The sequence below is a fragment of the Notamacropus eugenii genome, chromosome 1 (assembly GCF_028372415.1).
Source record: "Notamacropus eugenii isolate mMacEug1 chromosome 1, mMacEug1.pri_v2, whole genome shotgun sequence".
Taxonomy (NCBI): Eukaryota; Metazoa; Chordata; class Mammalia; order Diprotodontia; family Macropodidae; genus Notamacropus; species Notamacropus eugenii.
Window position 1 is genome coordinate 260496543 of NC_092872.1, and position 24190 is coordinate 260520732.

At 38.2% G+C, this 24190-nt stretch overlaps 1 protein-coding gene across 2 annotated transcripts in view; it reads right to left on the bottom strand.

Moving 5' to 3' along the window:
- TET1 (tet methylcytosine dioxygenase 1) overlaps nt 1–11320 on the bottom strand; it is a 172011-nt gene extending 160691 nt beyond the window's left edge. The window contains exons 1-4 of one of the 2 annotated variants that reach the window (XM_072628779.1): nt 10687–11320; nt 10222–10528; nt 8609–8727; nt 864–2614 (exon numbers count right to left, since the gene is read on the bottom strand). In XM_072628779.1, coding sequence (XP_072484880.1) covers nt 864–2489 — 1626 coding nt within the window. In that variant the 5' untranslated portion in view covers nt 2490–2614; nt 8609–8727; nt 10222–10528; nt 10687–11320. The remainder of the gene's footprint in view (nt 1–863; nt 2615–8608; nt 8728–10221; nt 10529–10686) is intronic. The other variant, XM_072628780.1, reaches the window with a different exon arrangement.
- Nucleotides 11321–24190: the final 12870 nt, after the last annotated feature.

Sequence of the window (24190 nt, forward strand, 5' to 3'; positions counted from 1 at the left end):
GTCCCCACAATATTCTTCTCCGTATCACTTCCTAAAGATAAAAATTAAAATCATTACTTTGTTATACTACTTGTAAGTAAACTTGTTATCAGTTTTTTAAATAAAACATCATTTTTAAAAACTAAGTTTTAAAAATTACATTTCATATAACTTTCTCCCTTTCTTTGTCATCCACTGGTACCAGTCTGGCCTACTTTCTTTACCCTACATACAACATCCCATCTCCTACTTCCATGACTTTGCACAGAAGTCCTACCTTAGAAGGAGTGCAAACTCCTACCTTTCTTCAAGACTCATCTCAAATGCTACTTCCTACAAGAAGCCATTCCTGATTCTATCAGGTATTAGAGCCCCCTTTAATATTTACTTATTTATGTTGCTCCCTCCCAAATATAATATAAACTTTTTGAGGGTAGGAACTGTTTCTTTCTTTTGGAGGTAGTTAAGGTTAAGTGACTTGTGCAGGGTCACACTACTAGTAAGTCTCTGAGGCCTGATTTGAACTCAAGTCCTCCAGACTCCATGACCAGTACCTGATCCACTGTGCCACCTAGCTGCTCCAGAAGACTGTTTGTTATTTGGTCTTTGTATCTCCACTACCTACCACATGCCTGGCACATTAGAGATGCTTAATAAATGTTTACTGGACTGAACTGAAATCCTTTAGAGGAAAACAAAGTTCTCATTTTGTATAGAAGTAGATTTCTGTGTACAAAAGGTTGTTTTGGCTCACCCTCAAAGCATTCTTTAATACAGTTGGGTGGGGGATGAATGATGGTATTGCACTATCTAAGCAAAGGCTTCCTTTTGATGGCTTTTGGGTCTACCCAGGTGGATCCTCCAGCCCCAGAACCCTTTCTTACCTCAAAAGGCACTATGACCATTGGCTTCTTTTTCAACTCCTCACATTTTCTCATCTTACAGACTTGGTGGCTATATTTTCGTTTTTTACAATAAATACATTCACCACAATTCACCTTCTGTTGGCAAGGTTCACATATTCCACATCGCTTTCGTTTCTTCTTTTCTAAAGTAGGGAGCAAAGTAGTGTAGGAGAAAGGACAAGTGTAAGAGGTGGGACTGGAAAATGCCATGGATACAGAAATCACATTGGCTGCACTGATCCGGAGACTTTCTCCATCCATTTGGCCAGGATCACTTGGTGCCAATTTGGGATCTTCTGATAAAGGATTTGATTCTTTGTTTAGTTCACTCTCAGGAATTATTGTGAAATTATGATTGTTGGATGGCAATTTTGAAAGCAAGCATGTATCATATGGCTTAAGCATCTCTTGATCAACTATACCTGTTGTGGCAGCAACCAGACTTTTCTCAAAGTTTGGTAACGAACTAGCAATCTGACCTGAGTCCAAAGTCCAAGTTTGCATAGCACCATGGGCCTCTTGCAGGTCTGAAGCAGTGTTTTGGGTCACAGGTTGGTCTAAAGAACCATGAATGGCCTCTTGTTGGTCTGCTCCTGCTAAGAGGTAATCTGCTAAAGAGGTAGGAAAAATGGACCCACTAGGCACCATTATATCTTGGAGATCCAGTTCAGAGTTGCCTTTGTAACAGGAGGGTTGATAAGAATCAGGTTTCTCCTTCAATGGCTCCAAATAAGAGTCAGCCAGTTTAAGAAATTTTGCTCTTGAGTCCAAGTCTTTTAACTGCATGTTGGGACTTGATTTAGAGGTCACTACATGAGCAGCATTTTTAAATAAAGGAATAGGCATTGAGTCTTGGGCAAGAGCTTGAACAGGGTCACTTGAATCATTTAATAACTTTTCAAGGAATAGGCCCTCACACTTACAGTTCTCTTCTGAGACCTCAGAAATTTGAGTTAGTAGGCTACTATGAGTAGGAATACTTTTCATAGAATTCTCTATATGTTGGAACCAAGTGGCATCTTCATTAAATGGCATATTTTCTTGTCCATTATCTTTGCTTGGGGCTGCAACAGAGGTAACAACTATTGGATCCTCTTTGTCAGGAGAAATTAAGCTTTCTTGTGACTTATCTGTCTCTTTTTCAATTTCTATACACTCTTTGGACTCTGCCAGGACCCCATATTTGCATTTATCTTCCTTTTCCAAAGTCTTAGAGGATGGAATTTTCTCAGATCTCATAACAACCACTGGAGGTCGGGACAGGCGTTGAATTAGAGAGGTGCTTCGAAGAGACATTGTGAATCCATTGCAGGATAAGGACTCTGGATTCTGGAAGAGGACATCAGTTTGATCCAGACTCCTTCGAGCAGCTCCAGCTCTTGTCAGAAGACTTCTTACTGGCACAGGTGGTTTTGTTTTTGACTTTTTCTTAACATTATTTCTTTCTTGCATCAGCTGTTTTAATTTCCCAGTACTCAGAGCTTTTACCAACGTCACCTTTTTGGTCATAATCTTGGATGCCTTATTTAGTTGGCTGGTTTTCTTTTTGCTTAGATCTTCCTTTCTGACTAATTTGGAAGATCTCCCATGGCGGGAGCGAGACATAACTAACAAGAAGAGGAAAATGGAAAGGGGCGGGGTACGAATTCATGAGCCCTTCCAAAAGTCTCACTTCAGCTGAAAATTTGGTTGTTCCTCATGGCTGAGCTCTGTCATAGCAGTGTTTGCATCTGAAACAACAAAGAAAATTAAGAATGAGTTCTTTTTTCCCCCTTCTCATTTGCTAATATAGAATTCGTTGCCTTTATTAGGTTAGCTAGCAATTCTTAATTAAAACTAAGGAACAGAACATATTTAGTAGAAATGAAAAAACTATGTAACAAATAAGATTAAAGGCACTCATCTCTAAGGTGCATTTTAAACTTTGTTACATAGTATAGTTCTTCTTGTTACTTGTTGCATGCCTACCTCACTGAGTAAGAGGGGACTGTTTAATTTTTTTCTCTGTCATCAGCTCAAGTAAGCACAGTCCCAAATACTTGTTAAATTAAGTTTGTAAAATTATTTCAATGAGTTTGAGTATTTTTCTCTACATGGAAAACCATAATTTTCCAATCAGTCCAAATTTTCAACTCTAAGGACATTGTGAAATTTAGATATCATCTCAGTCTTTAAAGACATGGACATTTTATAAGTTACCCTCTGTTTCTTCAGTGGAGTTTCACTCAGGTGAAAGACATCAAAATCAGTCAAGTTGATTCAGTTAAACTGAAAAGACTCAGAGAAGAGTCTTCTACAAACTAAGGAACTCTGCCCCCTCGAAATCCTACCAAAATAGTACAACATGCTACTTGACAAGGGTTCCTAATAAGCATGAGTCATTAAAGCTAGTGTGACAGGTCAGGCATAAACTATATTCAAGCCTCTTCTTAAGCGTCAGGGGGTAGAAGAAGGGAAGGAAGATGGATGTTTAATAAGTTATTGAGAGAATGAGTGAAAGCATCATATATAATCCTCTTTTTTATTGATCCTTCTTAGCATATAGTGATGTTTATGATTGCCAAGGTCATAATTTCAAAAGGATACTAAAAAGGAATGAGTGAAAAAGAAAGAAAAAGAGTGGGAGAGAGGAATATAAATGGAAAGAGTTCTGATTACAGGAAGCATAATGGTGCAGCACCACCATAGCCACCTTAATTACTACATAGCAGGACCAATACCAAGGTTAGATGCCTTGTGTCTCTATAACATGAACCAAATTATGAGCAAGTAAGAGGTTTGTTTAAAAGGAGAAATAAGTCTCCTAGTACTTTTTTAAGTGTAACAATGGAAAATAAAGAGAGGAATATTGAGAATTTCTACCTTCAGACAGGTTTGTTTGAACCTCCCCAGTACAACTATTATACAAATTTAATGCAACAAACATTAAGTACCTCCTGGGGGTAAGGCACTGTGGAAGGTGTTGAGGCTTTTAAAAAAATTAGTTCTTGCCCTCAAGAAATTTACATTTCATAATGTGTATGTGTGTGTGTATGAAAGAGAGAGAGAGAGAGAGAGAGAGAGAGAGAGAAACATGTACATGGTAAAGTAATTTGAAAAGGGAAAAACAATGATCAATCTAGGGCTCAGGAATATTATTCAAAGCAGAGATATGACTCCAATTCAGTTTTAACTCATTACTTTAATCACCAAGATAAATAGGAAATGCCAGAACACAACATTTAAATTCTAGGTATTACATATTTTGTAACTTTCCAAATAGACTATGATAACATTAACCACAAAAAGCAAAATATTTCAATAAATTTCTACTGAATGTAAGAGAAAACTTCAAATGAGTTCTTGGCAGAAGACTTAAACTTTAACTCTCATTTTCTTTACTTCTTTTTTTTTTAAACTTGGCTAGCAACAACTCTTTGGCTGAGAAGAGATATATACCACTCCCTCCAAAGACCATTAACACAGCTTTTTATACCAGCATTACTAGAGGAATGGAAAACCTATTTCCAAGCTCAGGAAATTTAGCAGTATTTTCATAAATATCTTTTCTTTTGTATAAAGTTGCTTATATTTTAGGGAGTATATGATTTAGATAGTCCAATTGTCTTTGAAATGAAAATACTTGTTCAGTGAACTAAAATATGCAGATGTCATTTAGAGTCTAATTCTAAAACCAGTCTACAAAATAAACAGCTTCTTCTTCACTCTTTTTTTGGCTTTAAAAACCAAAACACTTAGAAATTAGGAGTTATAATTAAAGTAATGTTTACTGTTCAAACCCCATCTCCAAAAAGACATCTTCCAAAGAAAACAAGAAGGAATGAGCAGCATGGAATGGGAAGATATGGCCTTTTTAAATTGTAACAGCCTTTTTATGAGCTAATGAAAGAGGGCAATGACCCCTGAAAAAAAACAACTGCAGGGGACAAACCATTGGATACCACCCAGTCAAGGAATAAAAAAAAAAAACCACATCCTATTGCAAGACCCTAATTTTGCCACCCTTAGAACCACTGATGAAATGTCTCCTTTTTGTGTGTGATTAAGTTGTGCTGAGAACTGAATCCTCTTAAACAAGCCCAGAATGTTTTTCTTGTATAAACTAGTATAAGGTGAACAAGTAGCCCATTTCAAATTTGCCTACATTTGATGAAGCAGTCTTCAAAATGTGAAATTATTTTAATTGACTTCATAATTTTTTCAACTTCTATTGATTAAATTCATAATTATCTTGTGGATTTATCACTAAAAAAAATCACATTTTCATTTCCTGTGACTGTTTACAGGAATAGAAAAAGAACTTGTGATTTCATTGGCATAGGAACTCCTAGGAAAGAAAACTCTCTCAATTCAGGACAGCATATTTTCTTCAACCTATGATCTTAGAGCGTCAACTAGAATGCTGAGGAGTTAAGGAATTTGCTCAGTTTCAAACAGGCAATTAAGTATCAGATATGACATTTGAACCCAGATCCTTCTGGGTTCCAGACTGGTTCTCTTATCCATAATGCCAAGAGCTGTCCATGTCTTCTGATTATAACTGTAATTTCACACTCCAAATACATAAGTCAGTTTTATTCTGCTTATATTCCCAAGTCTAGATAGGGAGGTCCAGAAGTAGAGATCTTTGTATAACTGTGAGAATACAGAATGTCTCAAGCAGAGATCCTAAAATTACAGCTGTAAACCAGATGTAGATTGTAATATTATTTTATTTTACCCAAGAGCATCCCAATCCTCTGAAATAGATTTGAATGATTTTAAAGTAAATTGTTTAATTAACAAAAATCCTTACATTTAATTATGATGGGGCACTACAGGAAGGGACAGTGATGATTTATGGAAGAGGGAAAGAAGATTAGAAAAGTGAAAATGAGAAACAAAGGCCAGAATGAAGGGGAAAGACAATTGAACCAGAAAGAGCAAGATTCACACTTGGACTCTTCAGATTTCAAAATAAAGAATTTAGATACATTGCAATGGAGTCAAAACTATTACAGCCTTGTCTCAGCAAATGGGATCCAAATATAACATTTCTTTCTCTTATCTCATTTTATTGACAGTAGAGATTCCTTTTGATGCTTTACTCTTTAGAGTGACAGCAATAGCCCACCTGCCAGCAAAACAAAAGAGTGACTTTCTAAGATTGTATCAGTTTGAAATTTGTGTTGAAATAGCTACTTCAAAAAAGAAAAGAAATAGCTACTTCAGCAAGCCTGTGCCAGAATAAGAGTCGAACGTATATTCCTATTCTCTCTCCCTCCATATCCTTTCCCTCCTCCCGGCCTACATCTCCACCCCTCTATGATACCCCAAATCCCCTGAGCAGGATGTGGCTGAACTGATGTAACCAGCTATCCCGCAGGTCAATTTCAAATTAGCCTGCAATCCTGCCTACTACCAGCAGCAGCCAAAAAGTGCAAATAGCATTTTGCACAACCCAGCTGCAAAAGGAAACTGACCAAGATTTCACGGTTTCCCCATTCAGTCCCTCTGTGGGTAAAAGCTTCTGCACTTGACAGAGAGGAACTGACTTAAAAAGGACCTTCAAGTAAAGAGGCAGCCTATTCATAGTCTCTTCTACAGCTCTGCCCATGTCTAAAGCAGAAGAGGGAGTGCACAAAATGACTATTCCTCGACAGTTTCTTACTGCAGGAAGTGCAAGAGCCCTGAACACATGGAAAGACTCTTCAGTGAAACTGACTAGAATACTATTAGATTTAATCAGAGGCCCCTTCCATATGTAAAACTCCATGGCTGCCCTGCAGAGAGCAAAGAAAGACCCAAAAGGGAGAAATAAAAGCATAGAAAATGAGAACTGGGGGGACGGGCATGAGGGGGGGCCGGAGGGGGAGGAGAAAGAAGTCAAAATGGGGCAAGAATGATTTAAAAAAAAAACAAGGCATGGAGGGGCAAGGAAATTGAGGGAGAAGATACTCAAAAAGGCACAGAAGTTCCAAAGACAAACAAGCAGAAGGGAAGAGGGGAAAGAACAGAAGTAAGACTCCAAAAAATCCAAAAGTAATCAGCACCAAAAAGCAGAAAGAATAAAGGTAGAAAGAGAAAGAAAAAAGGCATGCAGGAAAGAGATACACTGATACCGGAGGCTGGGGGAGGGGAGAGACAAATAAAGAAGGTTGAGGAAGGAAGAGAAACAAAGAGCAAAGAATAGAGATAATTCCAGGAGGTCCTAAAGGTGCCCTACACCAATACTAAATGCTGTAGTTAGTTCTTAGAAAAAAATGTTAAATTGTCACCTAGGAAGAACAATTCAAGCCAAGATTACTACTTGTATGATGTTGGCCTGAATTAAAAAGTTTTCACTAAAGTAAAATAATTTTGAGAACAGAAGGATCTTATATGTACTTGTTGAGTTTTGCTTGTTTTTTCTTAATAGCCTATATACTTGGCAGTGATAAAACTATGTGACATTATAAAGTCACATTACTATTATATGTCTGGCCTAATTTTTTTTTTAAATGCTCCCTTTCATTCCTAACTACTAATAAAGAAAACACAACCAATTTTCAAATATTATCTTTATTGTATTACAGTGGATAGAGTGCTGGACTTGGGAGTCAAGAGGAGCTGAGTTCTAATTTTATCTCAGACACTAACCCTGTGGGCTCTAAATATGTCACTTATCCTCTCAGTCTCAGTTTCTATATTTGTAAAATGAGGATAATAATAGCACCCACCCAATAGGGCTGCTGAGGATCAAATGAGATATAACATACAGAATGCTTGGCAAACTTTTTTAAAAGGTCTATAAGAATATTAGCTATGATTACTATATGTGTTTGCATATATGCAGCCCCCTAAAAACTGTGGTAAAAAATCATCTATATGCTTTAAAAACATATTTAACCCAACTCTAGGGAATTATTTAAGTTGCCCTAATCAATTTCATTTCTATTATCTTGAATCCCTAATGTGGCCAATATTAGGGTGAGGAATGAATGTGAAGAGGGAGAATTGAAGGAAAAATCAATGGTTAAAGAAGGAACAACACAATGATGAGGCTATTTATCTGGCCACATTGACCTCAGTTGAGCAAATACAACTAACTAGCTGCCTTCTCAACGTCTCCCAGGCTCAGCATGCTATGTGCCCCACCACGGTCCTAAGCAGTACACTCTAATACTAATACAAAAAGCAAAGCTGGCTTGCAGCAGCAACAGAAATATTTTGTATTACCTAGATCCCCTGGCCTGAAAAACCTCAAGCACTTCCCAAACATTTATTCAAGGACCTCATTGCTAAAGTTCACATTACTGCCCCAAATGTAGAAAATGGGGGAAATAAGTGATTTTTTAGAGACAGTTAAATTGAGGGAAGGGAAAGAAGAAAAAACCAGTGCATATTTAAAAGATTTCCATGTCCCTGGGTCATTTTTCTTAACCACTTCTCTTAGAGAAGCTTAACTTTAAGCTTTATTTACACTGAATTTAATTTTTGCTGAAACTTCGATATATTCCTTATTTATCCTGGCAAATCCCATTTGTCAGAATTCTAGCTATGTAGTTTTATTGCTTACATCATCCAGGGAAAACCTAAATTGTCCCATAGCGGGGGCGGAACCCGAAACTAAATCATCTACAACCAGCCGATTTTGCACCTTCCACTTTACCAGTCAAGAAAGATATTAAGGCTAATTCCTTCACTCTTCCCTTATCTCTTTCCCAGTCTCAAGTGCAACAAGAATAAGACCGTGTCCCACTCACCTAGAGCCCAGCCTTCCCACTTGTCCAGTGAGATCTCTCCAGAGCCTAGGGATCCGATAGAAGTTGGGCAGATTCTACAGAGTGAGGGAGCTGCCAAACGCACGCTGTGAACCCAGGTCCTAAGGATGGCATAGTTTTAAAAACCATCATTCTGACATAAGGTTAGTCATATCTTATATATACTAAAGTCAACTTCCCTTCTATCCAAAAAAACCTGACCAAAACCAATGCCTGCTCTCCCTTAACATCTTTGCAAGGCGCCCGCACTGGCCCAGCAAACTGCTTCTCCTCTAAAGTCCCCCAGCCCTATGGATTAAGGGTGGCTTGCTCGACAAACAACCATTTCTCCACGGAGAAGATGGGGGCACGGGGGTGGGGGGTGGGGAAAGAAAGGTGAAACGTGTTCTGGGGGCCCTTTTTAAGGTGGCGGGGCGCCTCCTGATCACAATACCACCAGGGCCCTTTCAGCCCATCAACTCCTAGAAGAACGTCTTGGCCCTACTGAACGCTCAAGCATCCCAAAACCCCAGTGTCTTTTTAAGTGCAATAGGGAACTACTGCAGGTTGAGGAGACACCCTGCACCCCCTGATACAGAGAGGTACGGGGGAGGAGGATTAAGGAGTTAGCTTCTCCACCGGGTTGGTAGCTACTCCCTCTTTCTTCCCATTCCAGCCGAGAAGGGTCAGGAGTAGGGGAGAAGGGAAAGGGCCCTCCCTGAGGCTCCCTACACCCCCCCCCCCCCCCCAACGCTGAGTTCCCGTGGCAAGCACAGAGTAGCCAGAGAGGATGGGGACCAAGGCCAAGAAAGTAGTGAGTTCTCCCGGGGAAAAGGCATTGTTTATCATCTAGAAAGAGAGAGAAACAGAGACGGAAAGAAAAAGGGGAGAGGTAGAAAGAAAGAGAGGGGTGGAGGAAGAGGCAAAGAGGGAGAGAAGGAAAGAGGGAGGGGAAGAAAGAGAGAGGGGGAGAGAGAAAAAAGAGAGAAGGGGGGGAAAGAGAATTGGGAGTACACCTCACACCTTCCCATTGGCTTCCTCAGCACTCTGAGTCAAAGGACAAGAAGGGGGTGGGGGATGGAAGGACTCGGGGGAATAGCCGTTTCTCTCCTCCCCCCCCCCTCCGCGCCTTGACACAAGGGCGTCTTCTGCTCCTCGCAAAGTTTCCCCAAATTCCCCAAACAGCTTTAGCCAACCCAAGTCCAGCCCCAGAGTTAGGAATTCCCCACCTCCACCATTCCCCAGTTTTCGGGTCTCCTACCTCCCACCCCACCCCCACCCCGGTCCTGGCCGCGTTGCCCTGAAAAACTCCACGTCAGAGCCTGAGCCTAGGTCTGGGGTAAAGCGCTTTTGCAAAGCCACCTTCACCCCACTCCTCTACATGGGCAATAGTTAAATGTATCCGGTTAAAGACTCTGGGGCAGTGAGTGACCCCAAGCTCTCTACTCAGCACGAGCCTCCAGTACAAATTTTCAAACTCTCTCAGTGCAGAGAAAAGTACCGAACTAATCTCCCAAGTGAACACTGGGGGCTAGTTTAGTGTGTCCTGCAGAGGACTTAGATTCGGCACCTCCAACCCCAAGAGGGTCCCTCAAAGCCCTTGCACAAGTACGTACCAGGCTCGAAGCATTGTCAATCTGGAGCTTGTAAGGGAGGGAGACCCCAAGCTTGATGGCTGTACTATCCACAGTGGAAAGGCAAGCAGAGTTGCATGACTTAAGGCAGAAAGGGGAGTTCCAGGCAGGCTGAACAGAGACTAAGGGGAGCGAGGGGACAGAGGTTTGTGCTCACAACTCAAGAGGGGAGCAGATTGGGCTACAGTTGGTGCTTCTCCCCGGAAGGTCAGTACTTTGAAGGAGCAGTGTCTCTCCTGGACAGACCTCTGGAAGTGAAGCTTCAGCTCTACTCTCGCTGGACGAAGCTCTATGAAGCAAGAAACAAAACACGAGGTGGATTTCCCCAATTTGGAAGAGGATTCTTTCCCCTGCCCTCCCCCCCGGACTTGGGGCAGGGGTGGGTGCGGTAGAAGAGAAGGAGAGAGATAAGAAGACTAAAACTTGAGGGGTTTGCCTATGGCTTACCTTTCCTTTAGGCACTAATGGGCAGCCGGAAGCAGAGAAGATATCTTATAAGGTCAGAATCCCAAAATGGGCTAGTTTTAACTGAAGATATCTTAAGAAAAAAGAGGGCAAAAAAGGGAGAAAGCCAATGAAATTTATCAACCAGGAGTATATACTCCCACCTTCTCAGGTCAGGCATAATCCAGTAGAAATTCAGGGGTTTATTGGATTGAGGAGCCTCTGAGGTCGCATCTAGATCTGAGATTATAAAATCTGGATGCGGTAAAAGGGTGCCAGAATAGGGAAGTATTATTATTTATTGACTGGGAACAAAAGTGATCAATATCTTTTTTTCTTTCTTTTTTTGGAGTCAGTGAGGGTTAAGTGACTTTCCCAGGGTGACACAGCTAGTAAAGTGTCTGAAGCTGAATCTTCTGATCTGGATTCTCCTGACTTCAGGATTGGTGCTCTATCCACTTGGCCACCTAACTGTCCCATCAATATCCTTTTTTTCACCTCAGAGGCAACTACATAGCAGAGTGCTGGGCCTGGGTTCAGGAAGACCTGAGTTCCATTTCAGCCTCAGAAACTTCTTGGCTCTTCCTTTTTGAAGAGAACCAGTGACGTCAAGGGTAATGTCTTGACTCCTGTGTGAATTGGATTTAAGTGAGGCATACTTGCAGAAAGTTGTCAGCCTTACTCTATCTTCCAGAGTCATCAAAGTCCAGTGACAGCACAAAAGTCAAGATGATTGTTGATGACCCCAGATGCAGTTTTACCTGGGTGTGGCCACTGTGCATGATATAGCTGCAGGTGAGAACTGGGTCAAAGGTGAACACCAAAGGTGGATAAGCAGCCCTGAAAGGGATTTAGCAAGCCCTCACACTAGAGGAGCTAGTCTGCCCTGAACACCATTCTTATTAGCTGTATGTCTCTCTTCCAGTCATTTCATCTTTGTCTGTTTCTTCACCTCTACAGTGGAGATCATAATAATGCCCATTTCTCAGACGGATGTTTAAGTGAGGTAATATTTGCGAAGAACATGGCACAAATTAGGCACTTGATAAATATTTATTTCCTCCCTTTTTAGTTATATACAGTTTAGAGCCAACACATGGTCAGTTATAATGACTAGATAAAATTCAAGCATAAAAATGAGTGAAGAATTTCTTACTTTGAGCTCAATGGACTTTATATCATTTTTAATATCTGCAAAAGAACATTGGAACACTTCTGTTACTTATTTGGCAAAATACTGCTATGGTGATCACTCCTATTTTACAGAGAATGAAATGAAGGTGTAGAAAAATAAGTTAACCTAGAATTAAGAAGGAGGCAGTGGAGTTACAAGACCAGAACTACTATACAAGGCTCACTTAATATCTGTCTGATATTTGTTCCTCAGAACCGTACTAGTTCTTTCAGCAAGACATAATTTCATTTTATTTTTAAAATATGTAACATGAAGCCTCCCTTTCAACTCAAATTTTAACTAACTAGAGTCATTTTAATTTATCTTATTAATGGATCCTTTTGAACTTAAACTTCTTGGTAAGTTTGGGCAATTGGGCATTGAAGCAGATAGGGTGCTGGGCCCGGAGTCAGGAAGACTTATCTTCCTGAGTTCAAATATGGTCTCAGATACTTCCTACCTGTGTGACCTTGGGCAAATCACTTAATTCTGTTTGGCTCAGTTTCCCCATCTGTAAAATGAGCTGGAGAAGGAAATGGCAAACCACTCCAGAATCTTTGACAAGAAAACTGCAAATGGGGTTATGAAGAGTCAGACACAACTGAAAAATAACTAAACAACAGTAGCAAGACTTTATAGGGATCCAATAGAGTTTATTGATCAGGGAATAACTTGGTCAGCAAAATGAGTAGAAAAAAGGATTGGAGTGGGGAGAGATTTGATATAAGAGAAACTAGCCAGAATGCTACTACAATAGTTCAGGTGAGAGAAGACCTGAAGTAGGGAGGTGGCTATGTGAATGGAGAGAAGAAAACATATACTAGAGATATTATCAAAATAGAAATGATATGATTCAGCAACTGAGTAGGTATATAGGGTGAGCAAGAGTGAGGAGTTGAGGATAACACTAAAATTATGGGGTTTTTTCCATACTTATTTTTTGTTTTCAATATTAACTTTTATAAAATTTGTGAGTTCTAAATTTTCCCTTCTCCAAAAGACAGTATGCAAATTGATATAGGCTATAGATGTACAATCTTATTAAAAATATTTCCACATTGGTTATGTTGTGAAAGAAGAATCAGAACAAAAGGGAAAAACTACCATAAAGAAAAAAACAAAAAGAGAGAGAAAATAGTCTGCTTTGCTTCATATAGTATAGTAGTATAGTATAGTATAGTTTACTTCATTCAGACTCCACAGTTCTTTCTCTGGATGTGGATAACATTTTCCATCATGAGTCTTTTGGAATTGTCTTAGAGCATTGCATTGCTGAGAAGAGCTAAGTCTATCAAAGTCAATCATCACACAATGTTGCTGTTACTATGTATGATATTCTCCTGGTTCTGCTCACTTCACTCACCACCAATTCATGAGTCTTTCCAGGTTTTTCTGAAATCTGCCTGCTCATCATTTCTTATGGAACAATACTTAACACCAAAATTATGAACCTAGATAAGCAGAAGGATGCCCTCAATGAAAAAAAAAAAGAGACATCCAGAAGAGGGGTTGGTTTTAGAGGGAGGATATGAGTTCAGTTTGGGGCATACTGAATTTGAGATGTTTGAAGGATATCCAGTCTAAAATATTCAGTAGGCTAGACTAGAGAGACAAGGGATGTAAATATAGATTCAGAAATTATCCTTATAGAGATGGTAATTGAAACCATAGGAGCTGATGATATCCCCAAGCAAAATAGCATAGAGTGAAAACAGGGTCAAAGATAGAGCCTGTGGTACTTCCACAGTTAGGTGATTCGACATAGGTAATGGTTGAACAAAGGATACTAAAAGGTGGTCAGATGAATGGGAGAATAACCAAGAGAAGGCTGTGTGTGATGAAAACCAAGAAAGGAGAGTGTCCAGGGTGAGAGGCTAGTCAACAGTATCAAATGCTGTAGAGAAGTCAAGGACAGAGATTGAAAAAAGACTGGCAGTTGAGAGAGATCACTAGAAATATATGAATACTGCTCTTCAAATTTTTTTCTTTTATCCCACTTCATTTTATTTTATTTTCAGACTCCTCTGGTTAGTTCTGAGCTACCTGAGGATCTTGGTTTATTTAACTTTGTGTTTTTCTCAATGCTGAGCTCTTTGTTTTACCCATAGAAGAATCTTAACGTACATTTGAATGTGTGTTGGGGAAAATAGACTTGCTGCCAAATCTAAGTGGGTGCCATGATAACATGATTGGGAATCTTTTCCCAGAACTCTCAATCCTGACTTTCAAAGTGGCTTTCAATTTTAACATGATGTGATAGATTTTTTTATTATGTATTTCTTTAGTTTTTCCCCTACTTAATAATATTTTATTTTTCCAATTAAATATAAAGATAAAGATAGTTTTCAACATTCACTTTTATAAGATTTTGAGTTTCAAATTTTTATTTCTTTGGTTTTATCTTTCCTTCCTCAGACCTGGCATAGAATTTTCTTCCAGTCTCAAACTGATTAGTCTGGGGATTCCTTCCAGAGATGTATATGGCAACCATATCACCTAATCATGCTAAGGATGGTTTAAAAAAACTCAAATTGATTTTCCCCCAGATTAACTGAGGAAATTTCAGGTGGTTTAGGTATAGGTAAAAGAAATGAATGAGGTGCTAAGATCTTAAAAGGAAATACAAAGAAGCATCTAGCAATTAGTTAACCATCTAGTTAGTTAAAAGGTGTAAACAATTTATTCTGTCCTGAAGGAATTACTGGCCAAAAGGTCAACATATCCCTTGTGGCTTACTTAAAAAGTAAGATACACTCTCTAAGGAGTCAATCCAGACAAACAACTCTGCAGAGTGTGACCTCTGGCAGCAGAGAAGAGGACATGCTATGGAAAAAAAACCTAGATCTTGAGATGTCTAAGCAATTATTCCCAGATTCTGCTGGGGTGGGAGAAAGGGATTTTTTTCCTCTCCCCCATCCCATCACTAACCAGGGTGCCTTGAAATAGAACTATTCACCAATAGGGGACACCAAACTCAGCATGGAATAGGGCACATGTCTACTGAATGAAGGTACAAACCAGGGGGCACTTTAGGAGTTCAGAGGGAGTTAGCCTTAGCTCTCATTGGTTAAGATGTGGACAGGAAAAGAACCAGGGAGCATGGCTGAGCGACCAGCCTGGCAGAGACACTGTCCCTAGAAGGACAGAGTAAGGAAAACAAGAAAAGAAAGTAAATTGGTTCTCTGCAGTGCTAGAGTTACCTGGGTCACATGAGTGTATATAGTCTTCTTTTTGAAGCTGTGTGAAGCTATGGGACAGTGCTGTCTAGATTCACGAGGGAAATGTTATGAATTTATTGTTTATGCTATAGCATTTTAGAAAATGTCTTTGTTGTGAATTAGTTGCATTCTGGGGCTGACTGCTGAAGGTAAATGCATATGTGGGTACATCATGACAACTCAGGTTTACTTAGCACCTAAGGTTTACAAAGTGTTTGTCCCACAAGTAGAACAAGTGTCTCCATTCGACAAATGAGACCTATGAAGTGCTGTTAGTAGACAAGAGAGCTGGACTGGGAGTCAATGATCAAATGAGACAATATTTGCAAACCTTAAAGTGTTATATAAATGCCAGCTGTCATTTTGTTGTCATCTTCACTGTCATCAGTAAGACTAGGCTCTTGTCCCACCTCTGACTATGTAACACTGAGCAAGTCACATAACTTCTCTGTACTCTAAAGATAGAAAGTACAGGGAAAGTGCTGACCTGCATGGGTAGAGGGATTTTCTAAGAGTTTTCTATACTAATGAAATCACAAGTCCAGCCCCTATCTCTATGCCTTACAGGGGAAACAGAGATTAAGAGGACTTGTGTTTTGCCCCAAATCACACAACTGGATGATGTTGGAGTTGGAATTTGAACCTCTTATCTCCTGGTTCCAGGACTTCTGCTCTGTCCAGTACAGCAGCAGGCCTCAAAAGAGGTTATTTTTTGTCAAAAGCAATCCTCTGGGTCAGGAAGTCAACTGTTAGGCAAATTACTTCCAAATATAAATTTTATAAAACACTAGGGCAAGAAGGAGGAGAGCAATAATGGAAAGGAATGGGATTTCTATTCCTTAAAAATGTAGACTTCTGGGGGCCATGTCAAGATGTCAGAGTAGAGAAAGCTGAGCTCTCCCAATATTGCGCTCCAAACAACTTTAAAATAACTCCTCAAATCAAATTCTAGAGCGAGAAAGACAACAAAAGATCAAAGTGAGACATTCTTCCAGTCAAAGACAACATAGGAGGTTGAAAAGAGAGATCTGTGACCTGAGGGAGGAGGCTGGTCCAGAGACCATGTGGATGAAACACCAGCAGTGGGACATGGTGGTGAAGAAAAAAGTAGCAGCTACTTTGAGAACTCTCAAGCTAGAAATAGTAAGGGAACCGAGTAACTAGTGAGAGACTACAAGGGACCTTTGTGCTAGCACTAGACATAAGAACAGATGCTATTTGGCAACTCCATTTTCTATATCCACTTCTAGGTCATAGTTCAAAAGTAGAGAGGAGCACTTTTAATCAAGAGGAAGTGAAAGCCCTGAGGAGCAGTATCACCTGCAACCCAAAGGGATCAGGGACCCTGTATTGTTTCTGGTCCCAAGGGAGGAGGGGCCTGAGGAACTGTATCAATTGTAATCTTAAGGGATCAGGGGCCCTTCCTGGGTAAGGACCAGAATGCTAATCAAGAGAGCAGTAACCACATCTCTCCCCAAATCATACCATACCTTACAAGCACCAAAAACTTCCAAACCCCTAGAATTACCTCAGAAAACAGCAGTTCTAAAAAGCCTGAAGCTTGAGACAGATCCTCTCTTCCCACACACTGCAAACAGAGCCCAACATTAACATAATGTTCTAAATCAAGAAATAGGGTGGAAAAATAAGCAAACAAAAACAAATAACCTGACCATAAAAAGCTACTATGATGACAGGAAAGATCAAGACACAAATTCAGAAGAAGACAATGAAGTCAAAACAGCTATAAAAGCAAAGTATCAAAGGAAAAAAATGTGAATTGAACACAAAGCCAACAAGAATTCCTGGAAGTGCTAAAAAATTATTTTTAAAATCAAATGAGTGGTAAAGGAAAAAATTAGATAAAGAAATGAAAGCAAAGGAAGAAAATTATGAAAAGATAATGAATAGTCTGGTAAAAGAGACACAAAAGATACTAAAAAAAATAACATCTTAAAAAGCAGAACTGACCAGATGGAAGAAGAGGTACAAAGCTCACTGCAGAAAATAATTTCTTAAAAATTAGAATTTGGCAAGTAGAAGCTAATGACTACATGAGACATCAAGAAACAATAAAACAAAGTCAAAAAACAGAAAATTTGACGAAAATGTGAAATATATCATTGGAAAAATAACTATCCTGGAAAATAGATTAAGGAGAAATAATTTAAGAAATATTGGATTGCCTAAAAACCATGCTCAAAGAAAGAGCCTAGACATCATGGTTCAAGAAATTATCAAGGAAAACTGCCCAGTATCCTAGAACCAGAGGGTAAAATAGAATATGAAAGAATTTACCAAACACCACCTGAAAAAGAACCCCAAATGAAAACTTTTAGGAATATTATAACCAAATTCCAGAGCAACCAGGTCAAAGAGAAAATACTTCAGGCATCCCAAAAGCAACAATTCAAACACTGTGGAGCCAATCAGGATCACACAAGTTCTAGTAGCTATCACATTAAAGGAACAATGGACTTGGAATATGACATTCTGTAAGGCAAAAGAACTGGAATTGCAACCAAGAATTAGTATAATCCTTGAAGGGAAAAAACTAAATATTTGATAAAATATAGTATTTTCAAACATTCATGATGAAAAGACCAGAGCTAAATAGAAAATCTGACTTTCAAATACAAAATGCAAGAGGAAAATAAAAAGGTAAACATGAAGGAGAACTCATAAGGGACTCAGTAAGGTTAAACTTTTTACATTTCTTTACAGGAAAATGATACATGTATCTTCTAAGAATTTTTATCATTACTAGAGCAGTTAGGATTCTAAATAGAAAGAAGGTGAGGGAGTGAGAAGATTGTGTTGGGATGATGTTTAAAAAATGGATAGGCAAAGGATGCCCTAGAAAGGGAAAGGAAGAATGGGGGAAATTGTCTCACATAAAAGAGGTATACAAAGAAGAGCTTTTACAGAGCAGGGGGAATGAGGGGAGAGAGGGAATAGGTAACCTTTAAACCTCACATATCTAAATTGGTTCAAAAAGAGAAATACACACACACACATACAGTAAGTAATAAAATCCTATCTTACCCAAAAGGGAAACAGGAGGGGAAGATCTCAAGGTGGGGGGTAATAAAAAACAATAGGGTGGATAAAAGAAGGCAGTGGTCAGAAGCAAAATGGACCTTAGAAGAGGGACATGATAAAAGAAATTGAGAACAGAAGAAAATAGGATGGAGGGGAATGCAGAACCAGTAATAATAACTGTGATGGTGAACGGAATGAGCTCACCCATAAAATGAAGAACAGAATGGATTAGTAACTAGAATCCAGGAATATGTTGTTTACAACAACATACTTGAAATGGAGAGACACATATAGAGTTAAAAATAAAAGACTGGAGCAGAATCTATTACGCTTTAACTGAAGTAAAAAAAAAAAAAGGCAGGGATACCAATCATGATCTCAGAAAAAGCAAAATCAAAAATAAACCTAATCAAAAGGGATAAGCAGGGAAGTTACAACTTGTTAAAAGAAATGATAGGCAATGAAATAATATAAGTACTAAATATATATGCACCAAATGGCATAGTATCCAAATTCTTCAACAAAAAGCTAAATGAATTACAAGAGGAAGCAGACAGTAAAAGTATACTAGTGGGAGATCTCAACTTTTCCGTGATAAATTTAACTATATAAAAAAAAGAAAAAAGTCAAGAAGATAAATGAAATCTTAGAAAAGTTTCATATGATAGACCTCTGGAGAAGACTGGATAGTAATGAAAAGAATTATACCTTTTCCTCAACTGTAGATGGCACCTGCACAAAAATTGACTATGCATTAGGGTATAAAAACATCACAATCAATTGCAGAGAAGGAAAAATTTTTAATGCACCCTTTTCCAGAACAAAATGTAATTAAAAAATTACATTTAATAAAAGGCCATAAAAGCATAGATTAAAAGCTAATTGGAAATCAATCTAAGCCTTAAGAATGAGTAGGTCAAAGAAGAAATCATTTTTGTTGCTGTTCAGTTGTTTCAGTCATACCTAACTCTTTGTGACCCCATCTGGCGTTTCTTTGGCAAAGATACTGGAATAATTTACCATTTTCTTCTGTGAAACTGAGGCAAACAGGGTTAAGTTGCTTCGGGTCACATAGCTGGTCAAGTGTCTGAGGCCAGATTTGAACTTAAGAAGATGAGTCCTCATAATTCTAGTCTCAGTGCTCCATCCACTGTGACACCTAGAAACAGTCAGGAATTTCATTAAAGAGAATGACAACAATGAGAAAATATTCCAAAATTTGTAGGATGTAGCCAAAGCAGTACTTAGGGGAAAATTTATATTTCGAAATGCTTATATCAATAAAAGAGAGGAAAAAGATGATCTATGAAATGGACATGCAGGTAAAAAAGAACTAGAAAAAGAACAAATAAAAAACCCCCCCGTTAAGCACTGTGGGAAGTAAGAAAATTCTGATTTCCACGTTCCTAGGTGATAAGGGTTGTGACCTAGCATGGACAGGTTAGAGGTCAGAAACAATACCTAGACCCAAGGAGCTGTGTGAGGAAGGGCCTATCAGAGAGAACACAAAGTCACATGGCCAGAGGATAGGGGATGGTATCACAGGAGATCCAAAGTTAGGAAAACAGTTTTAAAAGCCCCATCTTCCTACATGTGTTGTAGTCTTCCTGTAACTTTACTGGGGAGGTTACCCATCCATTCAGGGGGAATAGATGTAAAGATTAATAAAAGCTTTCCTGATTTCACAACAGGTGTTGTCTTTTGTTTAAGGTGAGCATGTTTCTCACTATTGGGGGCTTGTTAGATAGGCTCACTTCTAACAGCACCAAAATGGAAATCTTGGAATTCAAAGGAGATTAATAAAAAGAAAGCAAAAAAGACCCCTCCAAAAACCATTAATCTAATAAATAAATCTAGGAGCTGGTTTTATGGAAAAAACAACAATAAAATAGATAAACTGTTGGTTAATTTGATTTAAAAGAAAGAAAGAAGAAAACAAAATTACTAATATCAAAAATGAAAAGGATGAATGTATCACCAATGAAGATGAAATTGAAGTAATAATTAGGAGTTATTTTGCTCAATTATATACCAATAAATCTGATAATCTAAGTGAAATGAATAAATATTTACAAAAATATTAACTATCCAGATTAACAGAAAAGGAGATAGAATACTTAGATACAACCTTGTCTTTGAAAAAAGAAATTGAACAAGCTATGAAAGAGCTCCCTAAAAAAAAAAATTCCCAGGGCCAGATGGATTCAAAAGGGAATTCTACCAAACATTTGAAGAACAATTAATCCAAATACTATATAAACTATTTGAAAGACTAACTGAAGAAGAAGTCCTGCCAAATTCCTTTTACACCACAAATATCATTTTGGTACCTAAACCAGGGAGAGCAAAAACAGATAAAGAAAACTATAGACCAATTTCCTTAATGAATAATGATGTATAAAATGTAAATAAAATACTAGCAAGGATATTACAGCAATATATCACAAATATCATACACCAGGACCGGATGGAATTTATACTAGGAATGCAAGATTGGTTAAATATTAGGAAAACTATCACTATAATTGACCATATCAATAACAATAGTGACAAAAACCTTATAATCATATCAATAGGTACAGAAAAAACCTTTGACAAGATACAACAATCCTATTAAAAACACTAGAAAGCATAGGAATAAATGGAGCTTTCCTTAAAATAACTAACATCTATCTAAAACCAAGAAGCAAACATTATTTGAGAAAGGGATAAACTTGAAACATTCCCAATAAAATCAGGAGAGAAGCAAGGATGTCCATTATCACTTTTGTTATTTAACATTGTACTAGAAATGTTAACTATATCAACAAGAGAAAAAAATTAAATTGCTGGAATGAGGGGAGAAAAAATTGGAGTAAAAATAGGCAATGAGGAAACAAAATTGTCACTCTTTTGCTAGTAATATGATGGTATATTTAGAGAACCCTAGAGAATCAACTAAAAAGGAGTTGAAATAATTAACAATTTCGAAAAAGTTTCAGGACATAGAATAAACCCGCATAAATCTTCAGTAATTTTACATACTACCAACAAACCCAGCAGGAAGAAATAAAAAGTAATTCCATGTAAAAATAACTTCAAACCATACAAAATACTCAGATGTCTACCTTCTGAAACATTCCCAGGGATTACGTGAATGCAGTTATAAAATACTTTTCACACAAATATAGATCTAAAATATTGGAGAAATATGCATTGCTCATGTGTAGGCCAAATCAATATAATAAAAATGAAAATTCTACCAAAATTAATTTACTTTTTCAGTCCCATACTAATCAAACCACTAAAGAATTATTTTATAGAGCAACAACAAATAGTAACAAAATTCATCTGAAAGAATAAAGTTCAAGAACATCAAAGGAATTAATGAAAAAAATGTTTAGAAAAGCAGTCTAGCAGTTCCAAATTTTGAACTAGATTACAAAACAGTAATCATCAAAACAATCTGGTAATGGCTTGGAAATAGTAGTGGATTAGTGGAATAGACTGAGTACACAATATACAGTAGTAAATGACTACAGTAATTTAATGTTTGATAAACCCAAAGATCCAAGCTTTGGGGGTAAAAACTAAACATCTGAGAAAAAATGCTGGAGAGATAGTAAAGTGAAATAGTTTTTGGCAGAAACTAAGTACAAGCCAACATCTCCCACCATATACAAAGATAAGGTTAAAAGGGATAAATGATTTAGACATAAAGGGTTGTTGCCATCTAGAGGTGCTAGGAACCCTGAAATTCAAGGGCAAAAGACTTGAGTCCTGCCTTGAAAGAATTTGACTCAAGCCTTCCTTCAGGCAGGGATGAGGTTTATTATTTTGCCAGTGGAAGCAGGCAGGACTTTTAAGAACCAGTGCTATTGTGATGCTTGTATTGACATCAGCCAGGCTCTAAAGAAATCTGAATCAGTGGCCAGATTTTAAGAATCTGAGCAAGAACGCAGGACAAAGGGGGTGGAGCCAAGATGGCAGAGTAAAAGCAGGGACTTCCTTAAGCTGTCCCCCCCAAACCCCTATAAATACCTGTAAAAAATGACTCTAAACAAAATCTAGAGCTTCAGAACTCACAAAATTATGGAATGAAACACATCTCTAGCCCAAGACAGCCTGGCAGGTTGACAGGAAGTGTCTCTTGAACTAGGCTGGGAGCGGAATGGAATACAGTCCCGTGTGAGCCACACCAACACAGACAGGTTCAGAGCAGACCTTAGGGACATGAATCATTGGCAACTGTGGCAGTTTCCACACTTCTCAAACCACAAAACACCAAAAGGTCAGTGGGAAAACTCTGTAGGACCTAGGTGAAAGAGGAACACACAATCTGGCCAGTCTGACCCCAGCCCCAGGGTGGCAGTGGCAGCTTCCCAAGCTCTGGGCCCACAGATGGTGGGGTATCAAGTGGCTGATACAAAACCCCTGAAACATAGTACAGTACACCCACACCCACGCCCAACCCTTCTGATAGCAGTGTCCTACATTGACAAAAGAGGTCTGTATCTGGCTGGGAACATGATTAAACAGTGTAAAAAAAAATTAAGACTACAGAATCTTACTTTGGTGACAAAGAAGATCACAACGTACAAATCAGAAGACAACAAAGTCAAAGCACCTACATCAAAAGCCTCCAAGAAAAATATGAATTGGTCACAGGTCATGGAAAAGCTCAAAAAGGATTTTGAAGATCAAGTAAGAGAAATAGAGGAAAAATTGGGAAGGGAAATAAGTGATGCAAGAAAATCATGAAAAATGAGTCAACAACCTTCTAAAGGAGATCCCCCCAAAATACTGAAGAAAATAACACCTTTAACAATAGACAAACTCAAATGGCAAAAAAAGTCCAAAAAGTTAATGAGGAGAAGAACGCCTTAAAAAGCAGAATTGGTCAAATGGAAAAGGAGGTCCAAAAGTTCACTGAAGAAAATAGTTCCTTCAAAATTAGAATGGAGCAAATTGAAGTTAATGACTATGAGAAATCAAGAAATTATAAAACAGAACCAAAAGAATGAAAAAATAGAAAACAATGTGAAATATCTCATTAGAAAAATCACTGACCTGGAAAATAGATATAGTAGAGATCATTTAAAAATTATTGGACTACCTGAAAGACATGATCACAAAAAGAGCCTGGACATCATCTTTCAAGGAATTATCAAGGAAAACTCCCCTGATATTCTAGAACCAGAGAGTAAAATAGAAATTGAAAGAATTCATTGATCACCTCTGGAAAGAGATCCTAAAAGGAAAACTCCTAGAAATATTGTAGCCAAATTCCAGAGTTCCCAGGTCAAGGAGAAAATATTGCAAGCAGCCAGAAAGAAACAATTCAAGTATTGTGGAAATACAATCAGAATAAGATCTTCTAGCTTCTACCTTAAGGGATCTAAGTGCTTGGAATATGATATTCCAAAGGTCAGAGGAGCTAAGATTAAAACCAAGAATCATCTACCCAACAAAACTGAGTATACTACTTTAGGGGAAAAATTGGTCATTCAATGAGATAGAGGATTTTCAAGCCTTCTTGATGAAAAGGCTAGAGCTACATAGAAAATTTGACTTTCAGATACAAAAATCAAGAGAAGTATGAAAAGTTTCTCAGGAAAGAGAAACCATAAGAAACTTATTAAAGTTGAACTGTTTACATTCCTACATTGAAAAATGATATTTGTAACAGATGAGGCCTTGTTTAGTATTAGGGTAGTTGGAGGAAATAGAGAGAGATGATAGATAGATAGATAGATAGATAGATGTCACAGGGTAAGTTGAATATGAAGTGATGATATCTAAAAACTAAAATTAAGGGGTAAGAGAGGAATATATTGGGAGAAAGAGAAAGGGAGACATAAAATGGGGTAAATTATCTCACATAAAAGAGGCAAGAAAAAGGTTGCAAAATGGAGGGGTACAGCAGGGAGGTAAGAAGGAATGAGTGACCCTTACTGTCATGGGATTTGGCTTAGGGAGGTGTAAGAGACAGCACAAGGTAAGTTTTCATAGTAAGTTATTGTTAGTTGATGAAGTCATTGAGAATAAGTTATATAAAAAGAAGGCCAACACACTGCAGGTAGACTCAACCAAT